This window comes from Montipora foliosa, chromosome 14 (genome assembly GCF_036669935.1).
Source record: "Montipora foliosa isolate CH-2021 chromosome 14, ASM3666993v2, whole genome shotgun sequence".
In the NCBI taxonomy this organism is placed as follows: Eukaryota; Metazoa; Cnidaria; class Anthozoa; order Scleractinia; family Acroporidae; genus Montipora; species Montipora foliosa.
This window is the reverse complement of record NC_090882.1, coordinates 8,194,311-8,209,625: the sequence shown is the minus strand read 5'-3', so window position 1 is coordinate 8,209,625 and position 15,315 is coordinate 8,194,311. Positions and strand designations below refer to the sequence as shown.

The 15,315-nt window shown below is 39.7% G+C and overlaps 1 protein-coding gene across 1 annotated transcript in view; it reads right to left on the bottom strand.

Annotated features, from left to right (window-relative positions):
• Positions 1-5,987: 5,987 nt before the first annotated feature.
• Positions 5,988-15,315, bottom strand: part of LOC137984407 (NFX1-type zinc finger-containing protein 1-like) — a 33,291-nt gene continuing 23,963 nt past the window's right edge. The window contains 4 exon segments of the mRNA XM_068831585.1: positions 5,988-6,249; positions 7,479-7,752; positions 9,843-10,261; positions 11,592-13,415. Coding sequence (XP_068687686.1) covers positions 5,991-6,249; positions 7,479-7,752; positions 9,843-10,261; positions 11,592-13,415 — 2,776 coding nt within the window. The 3' untranslated portion in view covers positions 5,988-5,990.

The following is a 15,315-nucleotide window of genomic DNA, read 5'->3' as shown; positions in this document are numbered from 1 at the left end:
GTTTTTGCGAGGTATTTTCTATTGGTGGTTTTCACTGGTTACGTTATCGCCGCCATGTTGGTAGACTAAAACAAAGGATCTATCGTTCTCTTCTTTTGCTCGTCCACCGGCAATTGCTCATTGCAGCATTCTTATCTGTGTTCCTATAGATTGGTTGCAAACTTGAAAGGCAAATTGCAAACAGAATGCAGAACATTGCATTGAAAGTTTTTGCTTGGCAGTTGTTTGAACTTCCAAAACTAATAACAAAGACAAGAGACAGTTATACAATTATCTTACTTCCTACCGAATTATAACCAACCTACTGAAGGCACTCTGTGGTCAACCGAGAGTCGACTGCAGAGAGGAGACTTCAGGGAGTTTTTGGCGGCTCACACAAGTTTCAACAATTCTGAGGGAATGTCGTATTACACCGATTAACTCTACAACACTGTTTCACGTAAAGACAATGTCATGGGGCCATATGAAACATTAATCATTGCTTAACAAGATGCACTTACTAATGTGACGTACTAGGTAACCATGTCAACAAAAGATCCATTTAAAAACTCCCTGTTTTATATCTTAAAACGTTCATATCGGTGACCCCTATTTTTTTGTAGGAAAGTGATTAGCACGATGAAATTAAACTCTCTGCAAAGTTAAAAAGTCTGTGGAGCACATTCGAGCCACCTTAATTTTTTTTATCTGTGAAGGTGGCCCAAGAATCCACTCCTACTAATGTTTTTTAACTTAGCACATACTATCAAAAGTACCAATTCAACGTATTTAGAAAGATTGGGTTTTTTTGTAATTAAAATAGTTATAAATGAATTTATATAGGCGTAGACTCAGATTTGATTCAAATGATTTATATCAGAAAAAGGGTAAGATTAAGTGGATAAAGTTGACATCTGAGATTTACCCAGTCGTTAACTATTGCACGTGTCACTGTCTTCCTCAAGGGAGGGATATACGGTATGGATTATACATTTTACCCGGTGCGAATTCTTGCTGGTCAGCTGGGATGACTAAGGGGGCATTTCAAGCACACATTAGCTTATGTTAACAAAATTCTTCTGGTGCACGTGATTTCTTGGAAGAAATATATCGAGAAGGATGCCGAAAAAGCACTGATTTCAAAACCTTCGCTGGTACGGGAACGCTTGCCACACGGACCGCGGTACAATTTTGATGTTAGAATGATCATGGTAGGTAACCCTTTAACTCACAGGAGTAATCAGTATGAAAATTCTCTTCACAATTTTCAATGAAAGTATCAGTCAGACAGGTATTGAGAATGAAGGTTGTAATAACATCAAATTCTCATTACTACCCAACAAACAACTCTATGGTACTAGTTGGGAGAATGAACGTTTCCATCGGGGGAATGAAAGGGTTAAGTAAGAATTAAGCAGTTATGAGGAAGCCTGAAGAAAATCAAGCATAAACGTGACTCCAACCCATGACCGTGCGATTGCGCTGTACGCTTCTCCACGGACTCAGCTGTCAAACCACCCGGGATTCGGACAATTGCGAGTTCGTATTGTATCCCGATGATTCGTGGTAAAATACGAACTCGCAATTGCACGGCTCCCAGATAGCTTGATAGCTCAGTTGCTAGAGAGGTGTACAGCGCAATCGCGCGGTCATGGGTTCGAGTCCCGTTCGAGCCCGGGGGCCGTTTCTCGAAAGTCCCGAAACTTAACGGGCCATTTTCGGGTGTCACAATTCCCTTTGTAACTTAAGAACAGAGGGCATTTAATTCGTCAAACTTCACAGTTATTTAGCTCTTTCTTACCTTGAAAACATGTTAAAAGATCGGCTTTCCAAAACAAGCGGTTGGCAATTTTACAGATGGCTTTTCGGTCCCGAAAAGTTTTCGGGACTTTCGAGAAACGGGCCCCTGGATTTTTTCAGGCTTCTTTGGAAATTGTTCATGATCACGGCTCTGATTCGTCCCCAGTCGTCCCCTTCATCAATGGCGCATATTAGAGGCGACTGGGGACGAGTCCCGCGATCTCTCCTGCACCGCTCGTTGCGATGATCTTTCTAACATGAAAATTATATCACATGTCCGTGGTCGAAATACAGTCATCGGCATCACTTTTAACCGAGGTGAGGTGTTGAAGGAAGTCGAGAGAACCTTATTTCAAGACATTTGTTATCATGAAACCAAGGGTGGGGATATAAAACACTTTCGACTGACCCATACCTTGAAAGACAGACATTGATAAGTGCATAGGCTTAGCATGCTTTCCATTTGACAGAACTGAGGTGCCAGACCGGGCATTTGTTAGGACTAACTCTACAACGCCTTCAAACTGAATTGACACACTTCGAGGATGATATATATACTCCTCCAGAATAATAGTATTGATTATAATGCAAGTGTTCCTTCAAATTTGCTGCATTTTCTTTGCAAACTGAATGGTCTGGTAGGCCAGTTCTGACAAAAGGCAAGCGCCCTTAGTTAAAGAACTGCAAAATAATTTACTCTGTGAATAAGGGCAACAATATTCTTCTTTTTTTTAATTTAGTGGTATCCATGTGGCTGCTAGACGAATTGATATAACAATACAGTTTTGAGCGGTTTTTAATAGTGTGTCGAAAGTAATCAGTGAATTGCTTTGGTTTTGCATTACTTCATTCAGCGATTGGTTCAAAGTTCTCACGCCACTTTTTCAACCAGTCACAAGCAAAACCAATCGTGGCTCGCGCGTGCACATTTCCCCCCCCCCCCCACCCCCTTGGTGTCGGCTACGTGTAATTACTTCGAGTTTTGATTGGTTTACTGGATTGTCTCCGTCCTTTTTGATTGGCCAAAGAAAATTACTTTGTTTTTGGTTTTACGACACTCGATTGAAACTCGCTCTAACAATAAGCAACGGACCTCTTTATCTTGTACGTTTTGTTTTCCCATTTCAGACCACGTGATGTTACTCTAGGGAACACTTTCTTTCAATCTTTATGCACGTGCATATGTAGGCATAACTTATGACAAAAATAAAAGGAAAGTTTCCTTGGGAACATCACGTGGACTGAAATGGAAAACAAAACGTACAAACTAAAAAGGTCCATAATTGGTACTCCTTTGCAAAATTAATACCGTGACACTAAACCACTTGAACCAAGGCAACGTGTCACAACTTTGTTGTCAGGAGAGAACGAAGTCCTTTATTTGACACTATGGAACACGAGTTGGACGTAGAACTTTTCTGAATCAAGACTAATCAAGTTTTGTTTTTTTGTGAAAATCAGTTTTTATTCACACGACATGTTGAACCAACTGCTATTACAACAAAAAATTAGAGTTAGGACTCGCTAGGAAACTCGCTTTGAAAGGGTGTCAATAAAGACGTTGGCCTGTCCAAAAACACTCTTATTAAATCTATACGAGTTCAGTTTTAGCTTTGAGTTTGATACATAATAAGTACAGTAAGTTCGGTAATATTTGGTGTTGGGAGTTCTTTGAAATACAAATAAACACTTAATTAAAACAGTAAGCTTGTTGAGATTGCTTTTCAGTTTTTGTCATTTAAACTGAAGTAAGCTAAGTACATTCGTAACTCCTACCCCTCTCCCTTGAAAACTAGCAGCTCAAAATCCACACGAGGGAACACCGGCAAATAGCCAATTTCAAGTTCCAAAAAGGAAATGATGATTGACATAATTTGACGTTACGTGGAGAACGAAAACACTCAACAATAAATTTTCATGCTGCTCCTTTAAACTCCCGCGCTGTTTGTACCATTTTTATTCCTGGACAGTTACACATTTGCCAAACAATTTACATCCTAAAAACCGTTCATATGTATTGTGATGATCGTGGAATGATTGTATTATATTTCTCAGTTTGCTTAACTAGTAGGTGTTGTCTTGACGTGGGGGCGGGGGTGGGGGTCCAGATAAGATAAGATATTTTACCTAACGTCAAATACATAGAAATAGAGTTTTAAAACGCTTAAAACTAAGAACCCCCAAAAAATAACCCTAACCCTAACTTAAAAGTGAACGCACCGAATGTACATTCATTTATTTCATCTCAATTAAGTGTCTTCTAAAAGAGACAATCGGTGCATTGGGCAACGAAAATTCTCGTTAATACCATCATTCCATCATGATCACAATACGTTCTTTACACCTGATGGCAACTTCCAAATACGAGAGATAATACACGAACTATGAAGGAATCTGCTACTATATAAGAATTTTTTTTATCTACACGGAGTTCACTAGTACTAAGATTATATGGAGTAACTAGTGGTTAGAATAAGTTTGCAATGCAACATGGGCCTTTCTTCTTTAAGCATCTAAAAAATATAATTAGGAACTGGGATACGATCTAAAGTGGTTATGTCTATCACGCTAAGGTTTGATTCATAGTTACCAAATATGTAACAATTATCGTACATGTGTTCGTAGATACCAGGTCTTCTCGTCGGACCAGACCTAAGGTTTCATCACGTGACCAGGCAAATTCTTCTTCTTAAAGTTGTTTCTTTGTTTTTGCCCAGCATGAATAAGAAATTCATGCTTGGCAAAAACAAAGAAACAACTTGAAGAAAAATTTGCCTGTCATCCTAGAGTAGGTTTAATTAGATTCTTCTTCTGAAAGCTCATCCTCCGAAAGCTCATCCAGATGATACAAAAAAACGGCTTTCGTCACCTTCACCGCTGTCACGGGTCAGATGATACAAAATGCTCAATGATTATTGATTTTTTTTGCTTTAGCGTCCCAAACTAATTGATAGAGCTACATCCAAAAGAGAGATCTTTAAAATAACAGTAGCACACAGAAGAATAGCCCTTATTCACGATAGCCGCCACGTTGGTTTTCAAATTGTCATGCAAATTAGCCATGTGTTATGCTGAGGGCAAACAATGGAATAAAGGCAAATTGCGGAAAATCGGCTCGTCGAAATATTGAAATAACATTTCTTAAAAGTACATTTTACAATTTAGAATTAAGTCCCATTTATGATAACTTTATATCTTTGATTGCCTTTGACATTTTGACTATCTACTTCGTTATCTCCTCATTTTTCACTACAAAAAAACACCGAAGTAACTTGTGTAATCATTCCATTTTACTACTTAAGTGAAAAATATTCAATGAACGTGAAAAAAATCGTCTGTGTGGCTAAGATGTTCGTTAAAACCTCTCGAACTTGTGTTGTTTGCCCCCTCAGAAGTGTGTAGCTAATTTACATGATAAATAGCAAATCCAACATGGCGGCCATCGTGAATAAGGCCTATTGTGCCAATTCTAATGAGGATTGCTATTTTTTTTTGTCATATTTGCGATTTCGACAAGATCACAATTTTTAAATTTGTTTTTCAATAAACTTGATTCAAAAAACATAGAATAGTGTTTTAAAAAAAGAAATTCCGTATTCCAGGGACCTTACCATTTATCCTAGTAAAATTGATCATGTATACTTAACATTATTCAAATCACCTCAAAAGTTGATTAACCAAAGGAAAAAAAATACTACCATCCATACGTAACTTCAAGGGCGTTTACACTAATTTAGCCGTTCTGGACATATAGAAAACAATCAGTTACGAGTGAATGATTGCGAATTGAGGAGAGATCCGAGATCTGTACATTTTTAGCTGAATGTCGTTCCCGTACATCAGTCCTTGCCTACCTACGAGTCTTAATGCTGCATGTTTGGTGGATTGAAGGCATAAGAAGTTCTAAAAAAAACGTGTTAATAAAAGACTGAATCTTAAACACTGTATTGCAGTAAAATGTGTCAAGCAACTTCAAAGAACTCGAACGCTGTGAGAAGCAGCCAAAAAATATCAATACCAATCAGTCAAAAAATAAACTTATTTACCCATCACCAGGTGAAAAACTTAACTGAGTCTGGAAAAAGACAAATGTTTCCGCTTTTTTTGCTTCAAAACTTCGAACTATCCTGAAATGAATGACTCTGAACACTACCACACTTCATATTCGAGCTTACAATACTTTTCTTGAATTGTTCGGCCTTGACAGTCTTTCACGGTCTTGCCCTCGTTCTCTGCATTCCTCCCATCTCAGGAGCTTCCATGTTTCCTTCAAAAGGTTGGTAGCGTCTCCCACCAATGACATTCCTACACTCAGGACAAATGGCTTGTTGCACTGGCCGGCCGCACCCGGCAATGGAATAGATGTGTCCCTGCGGACATTTGTACCAGCGGCCTTGCGAGAGATTCATTGCAGATACAATCTCTTGGGTTTCTTCTTCCGTCATAGGAGAGAGGAAGCGATAGTTTTGGCTGCAAATTGAAAAGATGGGTACTCATGGCGTGCATAATGGTTTATGGAAAAGTGGTGGGTTCAACTTCTCTACAGCGAAACGTCATGGAACGAGGTCGGAAACAATTTGTCTTGCTATGTTTCTGCCGCAAATTGATTTGTCTGGAAAAAAAGTCGAATCATCTTGTAATAATATGCAACAAAATTATCACCTGAACCTAGTTCAACTGCCTAGCTCTCTCGAGTCTATAGCTATAGCTATAGCTCAGTGCCAGAGCATCAGAACTAGTAATTGGAAGGTCGTAGATTCGACTCCTGCAAAGAAGCACTCGGACTTTTCCCGAGTATCCCCGAGTCACCACTGACGAGTCTCCTATAGTTCCGAGGTAGAGCATCCGAACTAGTAATCGGAAGGTCGTAGATTCGACTCCTGCAAAGAAGCATTCGGACTTTTCCCGAGTAAGCTCGAATCACCACCGAAAATATGCAATCAATTCTTTATAAATTGATCGGGATAAGAAAAAGAAAGCATTAACTCGCACCAAGTCAATGCAAATATGTCAGGAATTGACATATCAGTCCGAGAAGAACGCAGGAGGTTTGTCAAATGGAACTGCCGTAGTTCGCAAAATGGACTAAGCTCCCATGCGGCCCTTGTATTTCAGGGGTGGTGCATCCGAACTAGGAATCGAAAGGTCAAAGGTCATAGAACCAATCCGACCTGGTGACTATTTCCGTGTTACTTATAGGCCACTTTCAGATACCATAATACTCTTTGTTTGCCCTCCAAAATTTTGCATAATGATTAATTAACTAATAAATAAACTAAGCTATGAAATTATATATTTTTCCACTTTCACAGGCCGCAACTGGGCTTTTCGAAAATTCTAAATTGAAATTCGTGAAAATTCTAAAATGAAACATTGTCGTTGTAGCCCAATGGTTATCTCTTCCTGAAAAGCTAATTTTTCATTCCGATAACTTTCTTAGAAAAATTCCCTGCTTCGTGACCAGCTTGGAAATATTTTTCCCACAATCACACTTGGCGGATCGGAGAAAAGCTTTTCAGTTCCATGAACTGGTCATTACCAGATTATCTTGCAACATTTGAATAGGTTTCCTGCGTTCAACGTTAACATAGCCCGCGCAACTCTTTTTACTATTTCCAATCCAGTTTTCCTAGTTCCTTTGCGGTGCTTCTACTTCTTTCAAGTTTTTCACCTGCACAAAAACGAGGCTTACTAATCACCTGATCGCACTCAGTTGTTTTAGCATCTCGCCCAGTCTCCCCTCTTGTATAAGATTCCCTTGGGATACTTCGTGACTTATAGTACCGATAACTCCAATGTAACACTGCTTCAATTTAGCGCCAAACCGTTTGATATTGTGCAGTAGCAGATTCAGCTCAAGATGGACGTTTAGTCTGGTAAGTTCTCTGTTGATATCTCGGAGTTCCCTTTCTGTGACTCCAAAAGACATGAACCGCTTTCTCAAGTTGTCCAGTTCCGACTGCATGGGTAAACCTATAGGTCAAAAGTATGGCATTTCGATTTTCAAGAGGTATACAATTACTTGTCGTAAAACAGAAGCAAAGTAAAAAACTCTGCCAATCGCAACATATTCTGCATAGACTATATAGATAGCCCAGGCTCTTCAAATGACCGTTTGAAAATAGTCATGTGAGGCAGCTATTTCGGCACAAATAATCTCGATATGAATAACAATAAAATGTTCTCCAAACTTCAAACATGTCTTCGGGTAATCATTTTTAGTGTCTGAAAGACAATTTCGGGTTATTTGACATATCTGACCTATTGTAGGTACTGACAGCCTTTCACTATAAAATAGGGAGTTCAAAATCTACTACGCGATGGCAACGAAAGCGTCACAAATTTCGCATATTTAATGAGCAAAAACAATAGCTTTGCACGCTCAGCACGTGCATTTTTCATTTTTGTACATTTCTTTCACGTTTTCGGCAAATCTGCGACGTGAAATGACCAATTCTCAAGTTTTATGGAGAACGTGAACACAAGGCAGCGAATTTAAATTTTCTATCGTAGCTTCAACACCGCACCTCCTATTTCAGTTCCTGGAAAGTTGCGCTAGTTTTTGGAAGTTACACAAACCGACGAAAAAGATTAATAAATAATTAATAAATCTGAACTTGCAATTTTATACGACGTTTTCGTTACCGTCGGGTCGTAGATCGTAGACTCCGTAATGACAAGGGAGCTCTGTGCGAGAGAATTTATCGCTCGAGGCATTTTTTTCGCAAGTTTTAGCCAGATTCGAGGGTTGCTTCGAAATAACGCCTCCTACCTTGTAATTTCATAGTAAAGGGCAATGTCAGTGCCGAGGTCAGGTATGTCAAATAACCCCGAAATCGTCTTTCAGACACTAAAAATGATGACCAGAAGACATGTTTGAAGTTTGGAGACCATTTTATTGTTATTCATACCAATATTATTGGTGCCGAAATCGCTGCCTATTTTCAAATGGTCACGTCCAAGAGCCTGAAATATCTATACATAGACTAAGTTAAGAAGCAATAGACATTTTTGCAGATACAGCGGCCATTTTTATTTCTATTGTTTGAAATAGCTATTATGGGATGCGCAGGGGGCAAATAGTAATTTATCCTCACTGCATACCTACTGCCACATCGCGGTAAACTAAGTTACGGGAGGACACCGCGACAACTGAGGCAGCTAAGATATGCAGCGGGAGTTAAGCGTAGCCGCGTCGATCGGCACCAGGGGAGGAGGGTGGGGCGACTGAAGCTCCTTCACCGGAACGCGGGCAAAATGACAACGATCGAGGCAAAACACGAGAATTTAAGCAAAGGGACGGCAAAGCATCATACCTGCCCCTAAGACGCAGAGCACGGCGGAATCTGAAGGAAATAGCTCAAATTCCGCGATGCACTAATTATGAATACAGTGAGAATACATATAAATTTGCCCCCTGAACATCCCATAATGTCTTTCGAAACAATAGAAATCAAAATGGCCGCCGTATCTGCAAAAAGGTTCATTACATACGACTTGCTCATAGCGCGAAAACTGGGTCTGTGAGTGGAGCTTTTCTACGGGCAAAATATCGAATTTGCATAAAGAAAATTTTTGTTTTAATTTAAAAATTTACCCAGTGTAATCCAACAGCATTTTCATAAATAACTCAAGTTCTGCTTGAGAATTTTTCCCACTACGAATTGGGTAACAGAATTTAATAAGATTTTTCGAATTTTGAAAAAAAATTACTGGGTCACCGAACTAGTTTTCAAGATCTTTTCAGAAAACTGAATTTTAGAGGGTCTTTCAGCAGTGCTGTACCTCTGCCATGGCAATAGTAAATATCAAAACGTTTCCGTACTGATGTGATCGACATCGTTGCAATTCTTTCCCAGTGGAAACCCACTGTTACCAGTAGAAACCCCTACGAGCCTGTCGATCCTGTAGATCCTTTCGATACTGTCGATCGATAGCATCACTATCGATATCAGGATCACTATCGATACTGACAGTATCGATAATGTCGATCCTTTCGATCCTTCCTGTCAAACATAAATTCGTTTAAATCGGACAACAACAATACGGCCACGAATACACACCAAGAAAACGGATATGGGAGTTAGGCTCGTCCCGTGGTTCACGAAGACTTTCATTTAATCTTTGGCACAACCTGGAATATCTCTCCATCAACGTTACTTGATTCTCCGTTGTTACAGCCCCTGATCCTTTTGCCATTCGGTCCACAGTGCGTGTAAGCCGCTTCAAATCTCTCTCTCTATCTTCTCCCAGAGAAATCTTTGATAACTCATCTAGACGCCGACGAAGCTTTTCCCTAACCTCGGTCATTTCACTTGGGTGTCCATGAGCAGCAATCTTCACTTTCTCGATGTCTTGTAGCCGCTGTTTAATGACATTGCCGTATCGCAGGCTCGTACGAATTGGCGTTTTACAGCGAGGGCAAGACTTTAACTCGATCACGTGACTTCCGGTGTCGTTGCTATCGATAGAATCCATGTACCTTGGACATAAGCAGAGATTCCATTAATCTTTCAGTTCAAAGACAAATTAATATAGTCAAAGTCAGTTGACGAGGCTGTTGGTCATGATACTCACGATAAATGCATACAACAGTTGAAATGGATGGTGGGAATTCAGAGGTGATTCGATCGAATCCCCAAAACAGAAATAAAAAACGCATAAAAACACACGGTCTCCGACGAAAAACTTAATTGGACAATCACGACTTTCTAAACAGATATGATTTCAGGAATATTAAGCGTATTAAAATGCATAGGATCGGAGACTAACGAAGTGTTCAGTATTTACGAGGACCTTGATAGACCTTTTTGCGAGGACCTTAATAGACCTTTTTGCAGATACGGCGACCATTTTGATTTCTATTGTTTCAAATAGCTATTATGGGATGCCCATGGGGCAAGTACATATTAATCTATACCTGCTTACAGAAGTACTGTTATGAGGTATGTAGAGAGATGGGATACACTCTTTAGTGTCTCCCTTAGATGTCTTATCCTATCCTTATGGCAGCTTTTTTGTAATTGGGCATATGGAGTAATTGTAATTGTAATTGTTTTAGTCTATATTTTATTTCATATATTCTAAATAGTTTTACATAGCAGATCCACATCGGCTGATAGCTGCTGATGCAACTATTACTTTGTAATTTTTGTACTTTTAACCTGCTTTATCAAATAAAGAATTGATTGATTGATTGAATTTGCCCCCTGAGCATCCCATAATGTCTTTCGAAACAATAGAAATCAAAAAGGCCGCCGTATCTGCAAAAAGGTCTATTCTTGGTTTTCACATGACGTCACGACCGCCATGTTGGTGCCCCTAAACAAAGAAAAGGCGGCCATGTTAGTGCCTCGACCAAATCCTCCGGGAATTTAACTCTATTATTATGCAAACGCTTCCTTTTGTTTTCGTTGAAAAACATGGCTGTTGATCACATGAGTGAAAACCAGCAATTGGGAGTTGAAATCCACGTAAAGAAAGCTTTTCACTATAATCCCCTTTCAGGGCATATCGTATAAATTAGTGTTGACTAGAGAAACCAAGAAGCTTCTATGAGGTGATCTTTTATAAATTGACCAATAATTTGTAAACCCGTTTGCCACGCCAAGTTTCTTTTTGACCGCCCCTTTTGTTGTGCAAAAAAAATTGCCCTACCCCCACCCCTCCAAGAAAAAAGAAGAAACTAAACTTTATGAGCCCTCCTCCATCCACCAACCCCCCTCTCCGTGAATAATGACCTTCCTTTCTAACGGTAGAATCAATTTTGGTTTTTCGCCCTGAAAGACTTGGTCGACTTTTTAGTACCGTACTTGTCTAGTTCCGCAGCAGCGAAGATATGTTTGCAGTCTGCCAGCTGAACAAAGAGAGTCGTCGGCTCATCTTCTGTTCCAAAGAAAATCTCGGTTATCGGATTGCCATCATTATCCTGGCAAATTGCACAAATGCACGGCTCTCCGCACAGACCACGGCAAACATGGCGAATGCGACTTTTTCCGCCACATAGCAAGGTTTTCTGGCAGGGTACGTTGCATCGTCTTCGGTCACAAAACTCCCCACACAGCTTAGAACACTTCATGTGGCGACACTCCCATGGGCACGTTTCTTTACATGGTACACACGGCTCTCCACAACTTCGTCTGCAATCACTATGCATGCAGCGGTTCTCACAATTTCTGGAGCAAGGTGGACATGGCATGATACAAGCCTCCTTACACACGTGCGAACAAACCAACACGCGACCACACTTCAACTTACATCGCTTATGGATACGACCCATTCGACATTCGCCACAAGTCCCACAACATCGGTGACCACACTCTAAAGTGGCGCGACAAGGGAATGGACAATCTGCTGAAGTCGCAGAGCAGGAAACGGTAACATCATGCCCACATGGCCAATCACATCTCTTAACTAACTCCCGGCACTGTTTCGTGCATGGTTTTCCACATTTTTCCTGGCATAGATGACCGCACAAGAGTGTCTTTGTACATTGCGAGGAACATGTCACCGATGAGAGCTCCTTTCCGCAGCAAACTGTTTCGATATGACCGCAAAATGGCAGGGTCTTTGGCACCAGAACTGTGCAATACGTCTCACAATCTTCACAGCAGAGCCTGCGACAAAGGTGATTGCAACCCTTGATCTTTCTGCGACATGGTTCTTTACAGCGATAGAGCTCATGTTCAATATCATCAGGATGACAAAGCTTTTTGCAAACGTGACCGCACTTCAGACGCACTTTACACGGAAGAAGGCAGCCTCCGTGGGGAACTTTTTCCCTGAAATCTTTTGCCGTCTTCACGAGGGCTTCTGTGTGGTGACTTTGACATTTGAGAGCCAAGGCGTTTCCAATGCTTAAATTCCCTTTTAAATCCCAGACTATTTTTCTCCAGAGCTCACTCTGGCTGGACAGGAGATCAAAGTTGCCGATGCAATAGAGCCCCTTCCGGGCTCGTGAGAGAGCCACGCATGCACGGTTTTGCATCTTGATGAAGCCTGCTTTCTCTTCCTTATTGCTTCGCACAAGTGAGAGCAGGATGATGTCATTCTCTTCGCCTTGGAAGTTATCGACGGTTGACAGACGTATGCTTCTCAATATCTCATCGTTTTCATCCCTTAGGCTGTCTCTAATGGCAAACATTTGCCCCGCATAGGTTGTCAGAATTGTTATTTTCTCTGCCGTGTACCCTTGTTTCAACAGATATCCACACAGGCAAACCAAGAATCTCACTTCATGTTCATTAGTATGACTGTGCGACTCAATGCTTGACTTTTCAATATAATGGTGGTTGATAAAGAACATGTTCTTCTTCATTCCTTTGATGTCTTCATACTGTTCCACAGATTCATGGTTCTCGAGATCTTCGTAGATGTGTCTCATCAGGGCGGCAATTTCAGGCCTCATTCTATGCTGCACTGACAATCTCTCGCACGGAATCTTCGCATTCACCATTCTCTCAAACAATGACACATCAAGTTTGTACTTCTTGGCCAATTCATACACCGCGGGGTTAGGCCTAAGTTGCTGGTGATCGCCGATCATAATCAAGTGCTGGCATTCTTTCGTCATTGACGTAATAATATGAGCCTCCAGTACCTCAGCGGCTTCCTCAACCAAAACAATTTGGTAGGTACTTTAAGTAGTGTTATTAAAGTGTATCATAATAGTATGTAATTATATCATGGATGTATTAAAGCCTTAAATTGTTATATATAAAGGTATATACCAGTGAATTTCCATGTATACCCATATATATTCATGTATATGCATGCATATCCATGTATACCCATGTATGTCCATGTATACCTATGTATGTCCATGTATACCCATATATATTCATGTATACCCATGTATATCCATGTATGCCCATGTATGTTCATGTATACCCATATATATTCATGTATACCCATGTATATCCATGTATGCCCATATATGTTCATGTATACCCATATATATTCATGTATACCCATGTATATCCATGTAAGCCCATGTATGTCCATGTATACCCATGTATATCCGTGTATAACCATGTATGTCCATGTATACCCATGTATATCCATGTATAACCATGTATTTCCATGTATACCCATATACATTCATGTATGCCCATGTATACCCATGTATATCCATGTATAACCATGTATGTCCATGTATACCCATGTATATCCATGTATACCCATGTATATCCATGTATGCCCATGTATGTCCATGTATACCCACATATATTCATGTATACCCATGTATGCCCATGTATGTTCATGTATACCCATATATATTCATGTATACCCATGTATATCCATGTATGCCCATGTATGTTCATGTATACCCATATACCTTCATGTATACCCATGTATATCCATGTATGCCCATGTATGTTCATGTATACCCATATATATTCATGTATACCCATGTATATCCATGTATGTCCATGTATACCCATATATATTCATGTATACCCATGTATATCCATGTATGCCCATGTATGTCCATGTATACCCATGCATATCCATGCATAACCATGTATGTCCATGTATACCCATGTATATCCATGTATAACCATGTATTTCCATGTATACCCATATATAATCATGTATACCCATGTATATCCATGTATACCCATGTATGTCCATGTATACCCATATATATTCATGTATACCCAGGTATATCCATGTATATCCATGCATACCCATATATATTCATGTATACCCATGTAAATCCATATATACCAATATATATTCATGTATACCCATGTATATCCATGTAAACCCATGTATGTCCATGTATACCCATGTATATCCATGTATAACCATGTATGTCCATGTATACCCATGTATATCCATGTATAACCATGTATTTCCATGTATACCCATATATATTCATGTAGACCCATGTATGCCCATGTATACCCATGTATATGCATGTATAACCATGTATGTCCATGTATATCAATGTATATCCATGTATAACCATATATACCCATATATATCCATGTATACCAATGTATATCCATGTATACCCATGTACGTCCATGTATACCCATGTCTGTCCATGTATACCCATGTATATCCATGTATAACCATGTATAGCCATGTATATCCATGTACAGCAATGTATTTCCATTTTTATCCATGTTCAGCCATGTATATCCATGTATATCCATGTACAGCCATGTATATCCATGTATACCCATATATCTCTATGTATACCCATGTATATCCATGTATAACCGTGTATATCCATGTATACCCATGTATACTCATGTATACCCATGTATATCCATGTATACCCATGTATACCCAAGTATACCCATGTATATCCATGTATAGCCATCTATTGCCATGTTTTTCCATGTAGAGCCATGTATATCCCTGTAGAGCCATGTATATCCATGTAAAGCGATGCAGTTCCATGTATACCCATCTATATTAATGTATACCCATGTATGTCGATGTATACCCATGTGTACCCATGTATATTCATTTATACCCATGTATATCCATGTATACACATGTATATATATGTATACCCTTGTA